A 19,417-nucleotide genomic window follows, 5' to 3' on the forward strand; every position below is an offset into this window, starting at 1 on the left:
CTCTTCAAATAAAAAACACTAGAAATCCAAATTAGTTGTTTGGTACGGAGGGATTACAAGGATATCTCTAGATATTTTTCACAAATTATTTATTTTTTATCAATTAAAAAAGTTCGTACTAATGTTTTGGAATGAAAAATATTTTTGAGAGTATTGAGAACGCCCAATCCCCTCAAATACCCAATACACCCGTGACTAAAAAGATACACCAGTGACAAATGAGTAAGTGACTGTTTATCCATAGCCATTGAGCTTCGTACTCTTTCCGATTCATATTACTTGTCGCAACTTTGTCTAAATACATGCGCAGACGTGTTTTATTGTGTAGCTATATGCGTGTTACTTGTCGCAGCTTTGTCCAGATAATATGGATCGGAGGAAATATGTAACTACAGTTTTTATCTCTGCTTTTGAGGTTGTTTTCTCTCTATAGTTCACTCTGTAGCTGGTCTTACCTCCCATCCCAATTTTGCTAAAAAAGGAAAATGACCGCATCCCCATAATTGTTGAGGTACAACCATCCTCATAGTTTAATGGGATATACTCACTCTGTCCCGAATTAACTGACGTGGATGAATTTATGCAAATCCACGTCATACCTACCATGAACTTCCCAATCCAATGCATACATGCATGTGAGTCGTTCGTCTGCACGCACTAACTTTTTACATTGTACCGAATCAATTTTAGCTCAATGGGTATTATTGATGAGGTATCAAGTTAATCCTAAAACTACAAAAACTAGCAGGTGTGCCCGCGCGTTGCTACGGGTCAACAAAATCACAAACTATTTTTTTTCTATGTAGGCAGCTCATGACGCCGTCGAGGTCGGCATGCGGGCATGGTGGCGTCGGTTGTAAGACGGAGGAGGAGAAATCGTGAATAAGGCGGGAGGGAAAGAAAATAAGGGGCAGTGGTATATTGGTTGTAATTTTAACGAAGTTGACCAACCAACGACGTCCAACCATCACCACCAATTCTAATTTAATAAATAGTAATAGATGTTGGTCCTACTTTACCTCAGGTCCTAAACTCATCCAAGGAAATGACCATCATGCGTGACGATTTGAGCTCAAACACATTAGCAAAAGGGCCCACATCAGATGACTGAACGCTCAAATGCATTCTTAGAATTTTTATAAACTTGGTCAAAGTTTAAGAAGTTTGACTTAGATGCAAAGTATGACTTCTTGCAGTCAGGAATGGATGTAGCAGTAATCAACATATATAAGAATCATCATGCAATTATCATACAGCAATTAACATGCGTTGTAGCCTGGTTAAGTTTTAAACCCGTGTGTCTTTGGAAATATGGCATCGATCACACCGTTGTAGCTAGTTATCACACGTACTGGAGCCACACGTCGTCCTAAGCATCGCCACCCTCCAACTTTGGCTCTGGCTGGGGCTATGGTCGCAACCCTGGCCCCGGACTGCACCACAATGGTAGCTATGCAAACGAGACTGGCTACGAGGGCTAGTATCGTTGAGATCTTACGGCCCTGCACAAATTGGCATAGGAGCCGGCACAGGCTGACGTCTCGCTCAGGTACATGGCCACGGCCACGGTGGAGCGTGTTGTAAGCCACCACAAATATGATAAAGTTGTTAGTAGTGCTTATGATCAAGGCAAATTAAGCTAGAATTAATTGAACTAGACCATCGAGACCGAGAGTTGTAGATCGATGATACTTACCCACTCGGCGAATACATGTCCGCTCCAGTAGTGGCAAGCCAAATCATTAGCTCAGTGAAGCGATGTGGCAGATGATCATTAGGGTGCCCCAACCAATTGACAGATGTTTGTGAAGGACAGTCGAAGCTATTTCTTTTATGGAAAGAGTCGATAACATCGGGTGGACGTCTTTATGTCCAATATTAACAGCTATTAGTTAGGCTTATATTATACTTCCTCCGTCCCATATTAAATGTCCGAACATTACATGTATCTAGATGTTTTTTAGGTATACATTTAGGACAGTAAAACTGAGCACCTTTCCAGCCTTCTTAAGCCATCAGTCACGTCGGCCGTTGGATCTGAACATGTTGAGCTTCTGACCGTCCGATCTGACTCATGGGGGGACTGTCCTAACGGGCCGCTGCTCCGGTAGAAAAATCGGAGACGTTTGGTTAACTGGGCCGGTTTAGCGGCCCATCGCCTCTTGTTGCCCAAACCCCCCTACCGGTCTCTTTCATTCCTTGAGTCCCGAGTACAGGCGGCTATCATGCAAGCCCGACCCGACACCAACTAAACGGGCCTAGCCCGGGCATGGGCCCCCCAAGCCCGACAGTAAAGGGGCCGGGCCGGGCCGGCACCAAATGGCTCCCTCAAGACCCAGGCGCGACACAAAGCGCAATCGGGCCAGCCCCATCCCCTAAGCCCGACGGGCCTGAAGAAAAACCTGTGAAAAATTGCAGCCCGGCGGTCTTTTTAGATGTGCTAGCCACATAAAATGGGTCAAAAACAGGCTTGTGGCTCAAACTAACACAACAGTTACCTTGGTCTAGTGGTCAGTAAGGGAAAGGAGCAATAGGGCAGATTTTATTTCCTTACCTTGAGACATACCGTGTACCTAAATTTAAAAAAAACAATTGCTAATCGGGCCGGGCCGAGCCGGCCCGTCGGGCTTGAGTATGAGGCGCGGGCGCGACACAGGCCGTGCTTCGTGCCGGCCCGGCCGTTTAACTTGATGCCGGGCCAAGGCACAGACGGGCCAAGCCCGCCGGGCTTCCGGGCTTTTCTGAAAAGCTTGGCCCGATAGGCACCTACTCCCGAGTCGCGACCTAGGGCGGGCATGCGCCGCTGCCGCCGTTCCATCTGGCCATCTGGGTCGCAACCTCCCCAAGTCCCCATCGCCCTCGCGGACAGCTGCGCGGCTGCCTCCTTCATCCTCCTCGTCCTCCGGCTCCTCGACTCGTTCTCCATGACTCCACCTCCTCTATTACCAGATCGAGCTATAGTCAGGCGGTATGGTGTGCCACTGGGTCGTAAAGCATCGACGTGGAAGACGGCGCTCGTGGCTCCGTCGTTGTTCATGGCGACGAGAGAGGCGAGGACAATGGCCAGATAGCAGGACCGTCCCCCACTTCCTCCGCGACGGCGAGAAGACGGTGCCGGCGGCCACCCCTCCTGCGTCCAGGCACCAGCATCAACAGAAACCCAGATCTCCTTACTTTTCTGGTTCGGCCAGACCTCGCACGTCCTTGAGTCCCCTTGCTCGTCACATCAGGAATCGATCACGGCGGCGGCCTCACGTACGCACAGCCTCACTGCTGGTTGGTGTGGACCCGCGATGTGACGAGTATCTTATGCGTAGCTCTTAACCACAGCACTTGCTTCCAACTCCTCCCACCGGTGTCCTTTTTGATTACCGGCTTGAGTGACAATTGAGTTGGTCATTTTTTGTAGAGCAAAGTAGGGGCACCCCTGGTTTTATATATGGAAATTGGTTTGTCCTGTGCTGGAACAATTAATCGTTTGAATTTCTCCAATGCATGTAGCCTTTGTAGTAACAAATTCGAAATTTCAGCAAGAACGGGTTCACCTGAGTAATGCTAGATTGATTTGATAATAATGCCTTCTAAATGCGTAACAGCTCAAGTACTGAGATAGATACATGCTTAATTTGGGGGTACAATATAGCAGTCTTCAACTATTTATGTTTTGTTTTGCTGATGTCAAGGAGCTTGTGGTGTTATTGATTTCTTGCATTATCCTGCTACAGATTTTTTGCTCAAGCCTCGTAGGGAAGCAACATCCAGCATTGGTGTTTTTGGCTGTTGAAAATGAAAACGTATCTAATGGATGTTTCTGTGCTATAGGACTCTCAAGATGGTCAGTTCATTCATTACCAGAGCTTTGATGTAAGCATCAACACACATCTGATTTTATTTAATTTTATCATAGCAGTGTGGATAAATTCCATCTAAAGAAGAGCAGTGGGGTGTTTTTTATTTTTTGCAACTCCAATGTGTTGGCTATTTGTCTATTTTACAGACTTGTCCTTAGGCCTGAAATTGAGAAGTTGGTGTTTTTTGGCCTATGATTGCTACAAGGCAGTGGAGCTGAATAGGCCTGAAATTGAGAAGTTGTGATGTTGGTGCCAGTACTGGATTGGATGCCTTTCACTTTACCGTCTGTCATTCTTTGCTTTGTTTTTGCTTGGTCACAGGTGCATAGTCATGGTTTTTCAGGATTTTACTTGCAATGCTAAGTGTGTTTGAGAGAGTTGGGGATAATTTTGTATCATGGTAATGTCATTATTTGGAATGATAGTTTTATTTTCTTACAGGTTACCAATTTATAGTGGAACAAAGCTGCCATTTATCGTGTATGTGTGGTATCCCAAGACACGGATATGACGTTCTGTGATTGAAATTGCCAAAGCATTGTTTTGTTATGGTTTCTTTGTAACAGAGGGTCATTTACGGGACCGTCTATGTGCATGAGTAATTTCTGAAACCGTATACTCCATCCGTTCCATAATATAAGGCATCCACATGTTTCGGGGTCCAACTTTGACCATCAATTAGACTAACAAAATGTAAATTGTGTATTATAAAAATTATACCGTCAGTCAGATATTGAAATGCGTGCATGCCTTATATTATGAAACGGAGGGAGTATTGCCAATCATATATTTGAGAATATTTGAGATTGATCGCAATCTTCTTGAGTTGAGGACAAGAGCTGGTGACATGGCAGTTTCTTACTTCCAAAACGTTGCACACTACAGCTAGACAAGGTTCTATGAAATCCTGAATGATGTTTTGTAAAAACCTTTACTTTTTATATTTTTAAATTATGCCTTCCAAAACACATTTTGCTTAACCAGCACAGTTATGGAAAATCATGCTTAATACCTGATGGCTGATGGGTATATCGTATAGGTATTTTTAATTATGCCTTCCAATTATGGAATTGTAATAAACTATGTCTTCTATATTATTCTTTGAGGTCACGTCTTTGAACTGAGCAAGTTTGAAGTTAAAGTCTTTATAGATGCTTGTCAAAGTGTTCCTATTATGTCGGTTGATATTAATTCTGAAGTTTGGCGCACATTGTTTGTCTCCTTGCTTTCAATTTCAATTCTCAGATATAATACATTTGAATTATGAATGTGCTAAGCGGGCATTTTCATTTGTATATCTAAATTGTTCCATCTATTGTTCGTCTAACAGAGCAGCAGATATGGACATTCCATCCCACACATCATAAGAAGACCACATGCTCCTGATTTTATCTTTAAGATGTCCTACCTCTGGTTTTTTTTACTTTCAGATTGTAATAACTTTATAACATACTCCCTCAGTTCCATATTAAGTGACTCAAATTTGTCCAAATATGGATGTATCTATGCGTTAAAACCGTCTAGATACATGTAATAGAAAGTCACTTGATATGGGATGGAGGGAGTAGAAAAATCTAGGAAATAAAATGTAATGTATGAAACAGTACCAGATGTTATCTCTAAGATGTCCCATCTCTATTGTTTTCTTACTCTGAGATTGTAATCTCTTTATAAGAGAAAAAGATCTAGGAAATAAAATGGAATGAGAGAAACATATTTAAGCATCAACAACTAACTTTGTTTCATTCATTCAATGATCAATAATCAATCTAATTCAACCAGTGAAGCGATTTCCACGGATGGTCAGTTTTGTCTAATGCCCAAGAATGGCCAGGTCATCAAATCTCAGGGTTGTCCGATCGTACCATGGTTGTCCTTCATGAGCAGTTATAAAACGTATAACATTACTAATGAATTAACTTTATACAAGTTTAACTTCATCCTTTATGTTCCGTAAGTTTTGTGTCTTTCTTATCATAGTCTTGCCAAAACTGACGGGTGATCTAGTATATCTATATTTGGACAAATTTGAGACACTCAATATGGAACGGATGGAGTAGAATGGAGTAATTGCCCCCGTAGAATGAATAAATTGCCCCGCCAGCATAAATTGACACCTGTTTTTTAGGCAACAATTGATGTTTAGCTATTAGGTTGCAAAAGAATTAGGCCTCCTTTGAACACCTAGTTGCCCCCTTGGTAATACTAGCTACTACTACGAGCAAGAATAATAACGGGTTATAAGCTGGTTACACGAATTTAAATGGTATAATATTTATGCTTAGTTGGAGGGGAGAGAAGAGGAAGCAGGATGTAAGCTGCCATCTGGAGCACAAGCTCCTAGGCTATCTGTGAGACTGAAATGTGGACCATGTTTTAATAAAAGGGAAATTGGCCGAGGGACACCGTTATTTTGTGGCATTTGCCCAAACACACCGTCCGATCGTGGATTTACCCAGTACCATTATAATTCTTGGCTATTTGCTGAAACACACCACCGGTCCAAAAACAGAAAATGCTGACAAATTTTGTAATGAAATAAATGTCCAAAATTGGCACATAGGTACCGATTGAAATGGCCAAAATTTGAATTAGACAAAAAAAACTATTCAAAACAGCCATCCCAAGCAAAAAAAAATGTAATGAGCAAGCAAAACAAGTCAACATTCCGTTTTTGGACCTGCGGTGTGTTTCAGCAAATGGCCCAAGAATTGTAATGGTACTGAGCAAATCCACGATCCGGCGGTGTGTTTGGACAAAGTCCACAAAATAACGGCGTCCCTTGGCCAATTTCCCCAAAATACTACATTCTTATACTCCCTCCGTTCCATAATATAATGCACGCACGCATTTAAAGATTTTGCTTTGACCACCAATTAGACTAACAAAATGCGAATTTTTTATTATAAAAATTATACCATCGGAAACTTCTTTCGGATATGAATCTAGTGGTATAATTTTCATAACACATAATTCACATTTTCTTAGTCTAATTGATGGTCAAAGTTGGACCTCGAAATGCGTGGATGCCGTATATTATGGAACGGAGGGACTATTTCACTATTGTAAATGCTACTCCCTCCGTTTCTAAATACTTGTCATTGTTTTAGTGCAGGAGCTATTAGACTAGCAGATGCTGGCTACTACTAGTATTATTCTTGTTCTACTAGGTTACAAAATTTGAAGTTTATGTTTTTCCTTGAAAATGAGGATAATCACCATCTCTGTGTATGAAGACCTAGTTTCATTATTCATAATGGGGCAGGCCTCCCGTCATTCTAGAATGAAAAAAAAACAATATCATACACAATTTACATGTACCCATGTTCCAAGAGAATCCGGACCCGAAAATCTAAGTCGTCGCGGTGAGGACTGGCGAGCATCTAATGGGCTCATGAAGCAGAGAAGCCATCTATCCCGCTGGTCTAAGTACTAAGAAAAGGAAGTCACCGGTCGATTCAGCGGCCAATATTTTCCTTTGCTAGTGGGGTGTGTATATATATAGCACGGAGAGATCTCGGATTTATAGAACCGATCTCGGCGTATCAGGAGAATGATTCACATGGCTACGTACAAAGGATCGTGGACGTCACGGGAAAGTTTGTTAAGAATGCACTCAAGCCAGGCCTATTAATCCCACGTTCAGCTGTTCGCTCACTCGCTCAGTAGCTCCATCTTCTCACCCTCCCAAGCCCACGGCACTATTCGAATTTCGATCGATCGAACACCCGTGGAAATGCCGTCGATCACCGCGCCGTCCAGTCCTCACGTCCTCGTGGTGCCATTCCCGGCGCAAGGCCACACACTGGCGCTCCTCGACCTTGCCGCCCTGCTCGCCGCGCGAGGCCTCCGTCTCACCGTCGTCACCACCCCCGGCAATGCCCACCTCCTCTCCCCTCTCCTCGCCGCTCACCCAAGCTCCATTCGCCCGCTCACCCTCCCCTTCCCCTCCCACCCTTCTCTCCCGGCGGGCCTCGAGAACCTCAAGGCCTGTCCTCCAATCTACGCCGCCGTCTTCGTCCACGCTCTCGCCGCGCTCCACCACCCCATCCTCGCATGGACCAAGTCGCAGCCGCACCCCGTCGTCGCCGTGTTATCCGACTTCTTCTGCGGGTGGACGCAGCCTCTCGCCGCCGAGCTTGGCGTCCCGAGGCTGGTCTTCGCGCCTTCCGGCGTCCTCGGCACCGCCATCCCGCACTCGCTCTTCCGCCGGTCGGTCAAGCCACGACCGTCGAACGACGCCGTCGGGTTCCCGGGGATCCCTGGCGAGCCGGCGTACCAGTGGAAGGAGCTTTCGATCATGTACAAGATGCACGCGGAAGGGCTCGTGGAAGCGCGGCTCGGCGAGGCGGTGAAGCAGAACTTCCTCTGGAACCTCGAGAGCTGGGGATTTGTGTCGAACACCTTCCGTGCGCTCGAGGGGAGGTACCTGGACACTCCGCTCGAGGACCTGGGGTCGAGGCGCGTGTGGGCGGTGGGGCCAGTCGCGCCGGAGACGGCCGTCCACCGCGGCGGGGAGGCGGCCGTCGGCGCCGGGGAGCTCGGCGCGTGGCTGGACGCGTTCCCGGAAGGGTCCGTCGTGTACGTGTGCTTCGGGAGCCAGGTGGTGCTGACCCCTCCCGTGGCCGCGGCGCTGGCGGAAGCGCTGGAGCGGAGCGCGGTCCCGTTCGTGTGGGCGGTCGGAGCCGGGGACGAAGACGGCGGCGACGTGGTGCCGGAAGGCTTCGAGGCGAAGGCGAAGAGGCGCGGGCTGGTGGTGCGCGGGTGGGCGCCGCAGGTTGCGGCGCTGCGGCACGCGGCGGTGGGGTGGTTCGTGACCCACTGCGGGTGGAACTCGGTGCTAGAGTCGGTGGCCGCCGGGGTGCCCATGCTGGCGTGGCCCATGACGGCCGACCAGTTCGCCAACGCGCGGCTGGTCGTCGACGAAGCGCGCGTCGCGGTGCGCGCGTGCGAGGGCGGGGTCGGCGTTTCGCCGGACGCCGCCGAGCTCACGGCCGTGTTGCGCAACGCGGCCGGGGGTGGAGAGGAATGCCGCAGCGTGCGCGCGCGTGCCAAGGAGCTCGCGGCGGAAGCGGCGGCCGCGGTGAGGGGAGGTGGGAGCTCGTGCCAGGACTTGGAGTCGTTGGTGCAAGAGATTCGAAAGCTTTGAATGCACGTGAGATTCGTTGTATTGCTACACGATTCTTCTCGGAAGTACCCTAAAAAAATGCCCTCTGCAGAATGCAATATGGCCCATAAAATTGGAGAATTCGGAGGACCATTTAAAAAACTAGGCCGGCAGGGGGAAAGACCCGTGTATGAAGAAGACACGCGTGAAAATCCCTGAATCTCATGCCCACCCATATCTAGCCCAGAACCAAACGGGTGCTATTAGAACCCATGACCACTAGGCTAGAGAGAGAACGATATGACGCTTTCTGTTATAATTAGATAACTTTGATACATGCTACTCCCTTTGTCCCATATTAAGTGACTTTATATTATATATATTTAGACGCTTTTTAAGCATAAATACATTCATATTTGGACAAATTTGAGTCAGTTAGTATGAGACGGAGGGAGTATTTGTCATAATCGGAGTGTTATAGATGACTTGTGAAGTGTTAAAAAAATGTAAACAACTCCTATTTCAAGATAAATTCACACAATATATTATTCATTACTCCTTCTGATGCATAATAAATGTGGTTGATTTAGTGCAAATTTGTACTAACTTTTATACTAAATCTTCGACACTTATTATGAATCGGAGGTAGTAGTAAATAGTTAAATCCATACAAGATAACGGATGAAGGAGCTTGATTCATGTTTCACACATTTTTCAACCAACGAGCACAACTCGATCGCATGACTCAAACATGATAACAAGAAGCCTAATTAAGAGGTGGCAGCTAAATCACTACACCAAGGTAATTAGCAGTTGGTCGCGAAAGATATTGTTGGTCGGAAAAGGTTTCACAGCAGCGACAAATAGTCGGTCGGTAAAGAAAATTTGGTTGGAAAAGGCCTTTGCCGACATGACTTTCGATGACAGAGTGTGTTGGTCAGAAAAACCATTTCCCGACCGACTTTCTGTTGGCAGTAGAAATTTTCCCGACCAACTTGTCTGTCAGAAATTCTATGTTGTGGTGCAGTGAACATGCAAAGAGTTGTGCGACAATTAAAAGGTGGCCGCAAAACATACAAGAGCCGGATGTAAAAATGAGTTAATGGTTTTTTTGGATTGCAGGGATTAGAAAACGTACAAACAGGAAAAACACGGTATTGAAATGCCATTTACATCGAATTCCTATAGGATTTGAAAACACGTGAATTTGGGTGGAGCAATATTTGGATAGTGCACTGAAAATGAATATAAGAATTTTACAGAAAGTAGGAGAGGGGTTAGAGAGATGAAGAGATAAAAGATGCATGGGACTTTTCAAAAGGAAAAAACGAATGAGGTTTGAACTCATGATAAAATTCCTATTCCTCTGTCCAATAAAGGATGTCTCAAGTTTGACTAAATTTAAACGCTTTTGCTATCCACCAGGCGCCTGATTTTTTGTTGGAAATCAGGTGACACGCTGAGCCGCTCGATTGCTTTGAGATCTGCGTCTCTGGACTGCTTCTCTTATGGATATTTCGCCCCGTCTGTCTGCTTCCTCACGTAACTATCCAGAGAACAGTGAGAGGGATGGTGTGGGTGGGGGAGGAGGCTTGGGGCGATTCTGACCTCCTCGTGGCCGGCTTGCGTTTCGGCCGCCGCCGTCCGGTGAGCTACCACCTTCGTCTCCCCCCTCTCTCATCGAGCTGTTGTTTCTGTTTTGTTCAATCTCGGTGGTTGTTTTTTGCTTGCTGCTTGCGGAACAGTGGGGTAGGAGAGGGGTGGTGTTCGATTTGGTCTCGTCGGCAGAGAGGTCTTGGTTTGCGCGTCTCGGTGAGCTTTTTGGTCAGCACATCAGTCCTTGTGTCAGGTTGCTCGTCGGTGGCGAGATTTTGGTCTGCATGGGTGGGTTGAGGACATTTCTGTGTGGGGGTTTCGTGCACTACAGTCGAAGGGTGTAAGGGGGATAGAGGCTGTGTGAGGTTGCTCGTCGTCTTGTTGTTGGGTGCTTTTTTGCTTGTCGGCGGTTGAGGATGCACGCTGCCCGGATGATTTTGCTATGCCCATAGGTGTGCCTCATGTCTGCAGGGGTTATCTGTTGATTTTTAGGGTGATTTTGTTTGGGATATCCCAATAGAGGAAGGGAATTCTCCATCTCTGTCGGTGTTGGTTCATCTAGGTAACTGAGAGGAAGGGAAGCCCCCATGTGATCTGAAATTTGGTTGCAATTATAGCTGTCATGGGGGTTTGTTTTGTTTCAGAGTTTTTTGTAAGCTCCTAGGGGTTTGACCTGATATATGTACCGTATGTAATGTATATGATTGGGGGGTGGGGGGAGGATGATGATTCATGATTTCCACATGTTCCATGTTGACATTTTGTTAGCATTACTGCCTTGCAATGTTAGCTTTTTGGTGTGTACTATGGATTATGGAATTTTGGGCATCATAGAAATGATTTTGTTGTGGGCCAACAGCTTAGGGGGCTACATGTTTGTTTATGAAATGTTAGCTGTAGTGTATTGAAGCTTTCTAAGCTGAATCTGCCTACTATCTTTGATGTTTTGGGTTTAGGTCCCTTTTCAGTTGCAAGCCAAGCTTCCTAAGCTGAATCTGCCTATTGTAATGTTGTTTGTGTTAAGTTGGAGGTTTGTGTTTAATTCTGATCAGTAAAGGTAGCTATCAGGCATTAGGTATGTGATTACTGTAGAAGGGTTTGTAAAATGTTACTAACAGGGTTACATTTGTTTTGGGGATATCTGCATCCTCCATCTGCAAATGTGATATGTAATCTCCTTTTGAATTTGTGTTATATACTGCTTAGGTATTGGGTAGTTCTACTCAAATGGATGTGACCCTTAGTTTTTCGTGCTTAGCTTTAGTTAGTGTATGTTTTCCCAGCACAGTAAGTTGATTTTTTGCTCACTGTTTTCAGGTTTTTACTTTGAGCTGCTAGGACATTTTTCCAGTTACACTCGATGCTTTTTATCCCGACTTTGCTCCCAATATATCATAAGCTTTCATCGTTAGCTTGTTCATGATGGGTTCTGATTTTGTTTTGCTAGGCATCATGTCTAATATCGATCCCGGCTCTTACAACGACGGATGCCGTTTAGATTCTGATTTTTACCTGCCAATCAGCATGGACCTGTAAATGCCGGCGGCCTATAAGTAGATGATGCAGTGAGTGATTCCTTTGCTTGCGGTTTATCTGTGATTTTTTTTCATTTCATTTGATGCATCCTTTTTTGTCTGCCTCTACAGGATAGGTATTCATCTGATGAGCAAAGTGATTCAGATTTGATCATTGACAATATAAGTGCTCTGGTATGAAACTTTTGTCATCTCGTTTTCTGGTTTTTGCTGCTGGGGATTGCACCATAAGGTTTTTGATTGATCATTGACACGGAGCATGTCTTGTTTATTCTGAATTTTATCAAGAAAATAGTTGCCAGCAGTGGTGCAAACCAGTAGCAGCAAATCCAAATGCATTTTTGCTTTGTTCCCTTTTAGTATAATGGTAGATTCTTTACCTGTCCACAACATGAACCAGGGTTTTGCCGTGTCCATTTGCTGCTCGTTTAACTGAATCGCATGTAGCTTAATATGCACGATCTTGGGTCTAGCCAAACATCATCACAAAATCAAAATTTGTGATGGGCTGGGGCTTTACAAGTGGGCCACTTTCTATCTCTTCCTCTGTTTCTCTCTCTCTCCTCGCTTATTACCCATACCCACCCTTCTTATCACACATATGGCAGCACTCGATGTGGTTATTGCTGCCTCTGTGTTTCTAGATCTCATTTACATTCACCTTCTTCATTTACTAGCTTTTAAACCAGTGTTACTTGTGCCCTCTTACTTCTCTGGCATTCCCCTTTTTGTTGTTTGGCCTTCTTCCATCTGCAGCACCAGGCGATTGGGCTGGGGTTTTGCTTCCTCTCCAGGGGTATGATTCTTTTCCTGGTATTGTCCTTGCTTCTTTGCCTTAGCTTTGACTTCCCTTTGTTTTTTGAGGTAGCAGCATCCGTATGCAGGCATGTGGTGGTGGGGATAAGCTAGCTAGGGGGGAGGGTTCTGGTGTGGGGTTGCTTTGAGGTAGCAGTATCTACATGCAGATTTGTGGTTGGGACCATCAGATCTAGTAAAATTTTCATAGGGGTTTTATGTGCGTGTACAATAATGAATCTATTACCTACAATAAGTTTTTTGCATGTATCAGAAACCATGGTAGTGACTGAAAGATCGGTATGGTCAGCTAGAGGGGGGGGTGTGAATAGGCGACTAACAAATTTTAATCTTTTTCTTTTCTAGAAAGATACAAACACTTAACGTAGGGTTTACTAAATTTTCTAAAGTTAATGCAACCCTAGGATGAAGTGCAATAGCCAAAGCGATAGCCGAAGCAACTAGATAACAAGAATGTAAAGGGTAAGAATGGATACCACACGAGAGACGAAGATTTCACCGGAGTTCCACCGATTGGGGTAGGTGTATGTCTCCGTTTGGAGGAGTGCTCTACCACAAAGGTAGAGACGCCATAAAGTCTCACTCTATTCTCCTCTCACAGCACCACAAAGGTGAGTGGGCTCCACTAATGGCTTCCTTGAAGGCGAAGACCAGACCTTTACAAACTTGACCGGGGCTAACTCCACAACTCAATTGGAGGCTCCCAATCCAATCCTCAAGCTCCACAATCCCCAAGGGAAGAGCTTAAGGCAACCACTTCCGTCTAGGGCTCCCAAATGCCCAAGAAAAATAAAATCCACAAGAGAAACAAGGGGAATCAACTTTGTGACTTGGTGAAACCCTAGATCTAGGTCTTCTCCTCCAATCCTCAAAGAACCAACAAGGGGGAAGCTTTATGGAGGGAGATCTAGTAGAATGAAGCTTAGGGAGTTTTTGGGAGAGAGGGGCTGTTCTTTGCTTCGTGCTCAGGCCAGAAACCCATTGGGGATGAAGGGGTATATATTTGGACTCTCCAAAATCTAACCGTTATGCACTGCGAGTTCCAGGGGCGGAACTTCCGCAGGCAAATGCACACCAGTTAGGCTCTAGAGTTGGTTCTCTCTTACTTTTTGGGTAGGCTTTATGTGGGTGCAAGATGTTTGTTTATGTAGGTGAAAAGCGATTCACCCATTACCTTCCCATGTGGACTCCCTCTTTATAGTACGGAGTTCCTACGACTCAATAACCGAAAACGCCGCTAAAACTCCACTACTCTTCGTTTTCCAACTTGAGGGCATCGAATCGTTTTGCGCCATTTGATATCAAATATGAAACTTAGCGCACGATTAGTCCACAACACACGTTGTCATCACCACCAAAATTAACTAGGAGAGAAATGCCCTTTCAGTGACATTTTTTACATGTTAATTTAGTGATCTACCCTAGGCTTTTAGTGATAACTACTATATGGAATAGGGGGGGGGGGGTTTCTTGTCTGATGTTGTACCTGTGTTTCTGAATTTTTATCTGCAAATCAAGGTGTATCGCTGACAATGGTACTCCCTCCGACCCATATTACTTGTTTGAAGGAAAAGAATCGCATTTCTTTCCTTATCTTCAAGGAAAGGTCTCGCCTAGTAGTCTGTGGTCTGTGTTAAGAAGCTCTGCTCATCTTTTTTGTTATGCAGCTACCTCACATGTGATGAAATCATGTGCTATCTAGCTTTATTTTATGTAATGGGTTCGCTTTTGAAACCAAAATATCGTAATGGTTTCTGTTAATGGTGTTAGAACACCCGTTCTTAGAGATATGGCGCTATGAAAATCATTAGGATTCAATGTTTGTGTAATGGTTCATTTTCGCATCACCATCGCTATGTTGTTTTTGTTTAACACTCTATTGGGGCGGCTGCTGGAACGCGAATTCTCGGTGTCGGATGCCCTCTTTTCATTTATTCATATTAATGTTGCTGCTAGTTTGTGCCATTTTTTATCTGCCATGCAGGGGTGGAGTTTTTTTTATGAATGCTTAGATGAAATCTAGTTACGCAAGTTTGGCAAGAGAAGCTACGACCCAAACAATATCGATCAGGTACACTTCTTTTTTGGCTTGATGTGTTATATTTTTTTTCTATGCATTTTTGTATCATTTTGTCCAGCACTATGCCCTAGATGTTGAATCTAACTCTTTTTGTGTCCTTACTTATTGTCTTGTTACTAAGCTGTGGCTCCTAGGCGTAATGAACTAAAATCTGGCCCCTTTGCATGTATCTCAGTTGCAGTAGTTTACAATGTGCAATCCGTTTTGATATGAGTTGCAACTGCGTACATGCAACCTTGGAATTGCACTAGGGTAATTTCTGAAGTAGTGCATGTTGATTTCGGGTCTTTTCTGCATGAGGTTCCCCCTTCTTGAATTTTGCATTGCAATCGCATCTAACTTAATTTCCGCAATCTGTTTTTATAGAGTAGAAGCCATTTTTGGCAACCGCCACCTTATTGAATTGCAAGGAATCCATTTGTCCCTTAATTTTAATTTTCTGACTCACCCCTGATATTTTTTGTCACAACAACATCAATTGCACGTAGTTTAAATTCTGCAAGCTGGTTTATAGTCAGGTGCAATTGCAACCACCTCCTTTGAATTTGCATATGCTTTGCCCCAATCTTCATCTGTTTTCTCAAATGCAATTAGTATATTATCCGCAATCCGATGGCACCCTAGTTGCAATTGCATTTGCCTTTCATTGAAAATGCAAACTAGTAAGGCAGCGTTTCTTTTTTCTGGTCTGTATCTTTTGTTGTTGGCCAAAGGATGCAAGCCATCTATTTGACTCCATTTTTATGGAATTTTGTAACCATTTGTAGCTCAGCTAGCCGACTGTGTGATTTTATCTGCCATGCAGGGGCTTAGTATGATTTTTAGATGGATTTTGTTGTTCTGTCTACAATATTGAAGATCAAGGTAAGCTACAAGGCCTACCCGAATCAGCAATGAACGGGTACCGACCTGTTGCCGCCTACTTTTATGTGTATTTTTCTATCTTTTTGTCCACTCTATGCCCCAAATGCTGAATATGGCTCTTTTTGTGTCCTTACTTTGTCTTGTTACTAACTAAGTTGTGGCTCATAGGCGTAATGAACTAAAATCTGGCCCCTTTGCATGTATCTCAGTTGCATGCAGCTTACAATGCACAATACCGTGTTGATATGAGTTGCAATTGCATATACGCGACCTTGGAATTGCACTAGGGTAATTTCTCAAGTAGTGCGTGTTGATCTGGGTCACTTTTGCATGAGTTTTCCCCTTCTTGAATTCTGCATCGCAATCGCATCTAATTTAATTTCTGCAATCTGGTTTATAGAGCACCTGCCATTTTTGCAACCACCTCCTTATTGAATTGCAAGCGATCCTTTTGTCCCTTAATTTTTTGACTCACCCCTGGTATTTTTTGGTCACAACAAGGTCAATAGCGCGTAGTTTAATTTCTGCAAGCAGGTTTATAGTGAGGTGCAATTGCAACCACCTTCTTCTTTGAATTTTCATATGCTTGCCCCAATCTTCATCCATTTTCTCAAATGCAATTAGTATACTATACGCAATCTGATGGCACCCTAGTTGCAATTGCATTTGCCTTTCACTGAAAATGCAAACCGGTAATGCAATGTTTCTTTTTTTCTGGTCTATATCTTTTGTTGTTGGCCAGAGGATGCAAGCCAGACTCCGTTTTTATGGAATTTTTGTAACCATTTGCAGCTCAGCTAGTCGACTGTGTGATTTTATCTACCATGCAGGGGCTTAGTATGATGGTTAGATGGATTTTGTTGTTCTGTCAGACCTGTTTTATGTTAGATGGTTAGTATGCTCATTTTTTGTATACTCAATTGCATGTACTTCACCTTGCACAATCGGTTGTCTTACGAATAGCAACTGCATTTGTCTTTTTTCATTGGAGTTGCAAACCTGCAACTAGGCATATTGTTGATGTACATAGGATGGGAAGTTAGTGAAGTTTTTAATGGGGGGTTATTTTGTCTGACTTTGTCCATTAGTAGCTATGGTGTGAATTTAGCCAAACTCTTTGAAGCTGAGATGGGGTTTTCTTGGCATTTCTGTTTCCTTGTCCAGCTCATATCAGCCTATAGACAAAACGTCTGATGAACTATAAACTGATCCCCTTTTGTGTGTAGCTAACAATGTGCAATCGGGTTTCATAGGAGTGTTCTCTGTTTTAATTTTCGCAATCTGGTTTATAGTTAGACGCAATTGCAACCGCCTCCTTCTTTGAATTGCATATGCTTGCCTCAATCTTTTTCCAATCTTTGTATCTTTTCTTTTTACCTCAAAAAGCACTATGTCCACAATGCGCAATCGGTTGTCACATAAGCTGCAATTGTTTTTGCCTTGGACTGGAATTGCACAGGAGGTCTTTTTTCTGAGGATATCACCTGAGTTGCAATCATTTTTGCCTTCGACTGGGATTGAAAACCTGTAATTTTGCATAGGATTGGATGGTTAATGGGGTTTTTTTGGCATAGGATGGGAAGTTTTAACAGAATGGCTTTTTTTTTGCTGTAAATTGGATGCCACTTAGCAGCAAGTGTGAATTTACGCAAAGGGGCAAAAAATCTGAAGTGTGAGTCCATCAAAATAGTGTACATGCTACTGTTTTTGATTCTTTTATGTGCCTGCTTTTGCCTGAAACTATCAGGCGTCTGTTTTCACAAGTTTTTCCAAGCACCTGATTTTTGAAATCAAAGCAGGCGACTGTTTTTAGCCCAAAAACCAGGTTTTTTGGTATCCAAAACCAGGCGACTGTTGTATAGACAGACCCAAATTTAAATGCATCTATACACCAAGTCATGTCTAGATAAATTTAAATTTTGACAAACTTAACACATTTTTTGTTGGACAGAGGGAGTATGAAATCGAGGCTAAGGAATGGATTCCATAGAATTTTTGCCAACTTCATTCTTATGATTCAAAGAGCACTTTTAAGAAAAGTTCCTAAGAATTTGAATCCTCCAAAATTTCGTTGAAAACCAAAGAGACCTAGACTCATTTCTACGTCCAGCGGGAACGACGACGAGGACGACGACGGCGCAGTATGTGATGATCGGTAGCCTGACTACCTGAGCAAAGCTGAACTGAACGTCAAACAGGAAGAACATCACTCTCAGTTGATACCTACACGGATGGCAGCAAGCAACAAGCCGGAGATGCATCGTCTCTTCCTGCTTCTTGTCGTTCAGGTCATATCTGTTGATTCTATCACACGTGGAAATTGACCAGAATCACCTCTACCATCCGTGTATTTTTGGGTCTATGCAGTTGCTGTCGATGGACTGATCGAATTAAGCTTATTCACACCCGCAGCAGCACGGAAGCACCTAGCATACATCGTCGAGGAAGAGCGCACGACTGCCATTAACCTTTTCGCTCGGTCTCGGCCCTGCAGGAAACTTCCGTGGGTACGCGTTACTTCAGTCTTCAGTCATTGATATATGGATGCACCACAAACTTCACCAGCCGACTCCTTCACGATAGAAATACTGTCCAGGAGATCGAAATTTCTGGTCTATCAGTTCGCCCGTGAGTAATAACGCAGAACACCCCGAGCTTGCACGTACGGCGCCGGTGGAAAAAGTCTTCGTCGTACTCGTCGATCGATTGCAAGGGTCGCACAGTCTGAGTTGAGTTGGCTTGTGCTGTTGACTCGTCCTGTTTCCGGACTTTCCCGCGGCACATGTCCTGGAGAACGAGGTTTTCTCCTGATGCTGCCGTGTGATACTGATAGCGTTGTGTATTTATTTTGCGGAATGTGCAAACAGTTAAAACATTTATCTAGGAAAATCTAAGTAAATAATTTTTATTTACCGCAGGTCTGGCTGTCCCTGTCCTCCCAGCCGTCCAATCTGACTTTCTGTGACGCTGATCTACTCGCAGCGAAAAATTCCACATGCAACATTTGCGACATCTTTACCTCAGTTTTCTCGTGACCTATGTAGAACATGCAGAAAAAACAAAACTTTGCAGCATGCAGTAGTTTTTCTAACTTTGATACCATCGAGAAAATGTCTTCACGAGATTTAATCTAATACCAGTTCCGTCCAGATTTATAAGACTTCAATTGAATTTCGCGCCAAACCTTTGACCAACATTTATGCGAATAATATTTAATATATGTATATAAAAGTTATACCGTTAGAAAGAGTTTTCAAAACCAAATTAAACAAATATCTCTTTGTGCCATAGTAACCTTGTATTAGTTACTCCCTCCGTTCCATAATATAAGGCGTCCATGCATTTCGAAGTCCAATTTTAACCATCAATTAGACTAACAAAATGTGAATTATGTGTTATAAAAATTATACCACTAGATTCATATCTAAAAGAAGTTTCCCACGGTCAGTGGCGGAGCTGCCATACAACCATTGGGTTCAAATGAACCCAATGAAATAGTTAAACACTTCACTAATTTGGTCCTTGTGCCTGCTTATTACTGAAAAATACACAATAAAAAAGGGGTCCG

At 44.0% G+C, this 19,417-nt stretch overlaps 1 protein-coding gene and 1 long non-coding RNA gene across 2 annotated transcripts; both read left to right on the plus strand.

Annotated features, from left to right (window-relative positions):
• Positions 1-2,792: 2,792 nt before the first annotated feature.
• On the plus strand, positions 2,793-4,395 carry LOC112269263. Its single transcript, XR_002960808.1, has 2 exons — positions 2,793-3,864; positions 3,998-4,395. It is a non-coding gene; the product is annotated as an uncharacterized LOC112269263 (long non-coding RNA).
• Positions 4,396-7,119: 2,724 nt separating this feature from the next.
• Positions 7,120-9,314, plus strand: LOC100821784 (UDP-glycosyltransferase 89B1). The gene has a single exon (XM_003581206.4). It carries the CDS (start codon positions 7,588-7,590, stop codon positions 8,998-9,000), a length of 1,413 nt encoding a protein of 470 aa, XP_003581254.1. The 5' UTR covers positions 7,120-7,587; the 3' UTR covers positions 9,001-9,314.
• Positions 9,315-19,417: the final 10,103 nt, after the last annotated feature.

The sequence above is a fragment of the Brachypodium distachyon genome, chromosome 5, assembly GCF_000005505.3.
Source record: "Brachypodium distachyon strain Bd21 chromosome 5, Brachypodium_distachyon_v3.0, whole genome shotgun sequence".
In the NCBI taxonomy this organism is placed as follows: Eukaryota; Viridiplantae; Streptophyta; class Magnoliopsida; order Poales; family Poaceae; genus Brachypodium; species Brachypodium distachyon.

Excerpts from the sequence above, each read along its gene's own strand:
- LOC100821784 (XM_003581206.4), top strand. The coding sequence starts at position 7,588 with ATGCCGTCGATCACCGCGCCGTCCAGTCCTCACGTCCTCGTGGTGCCA.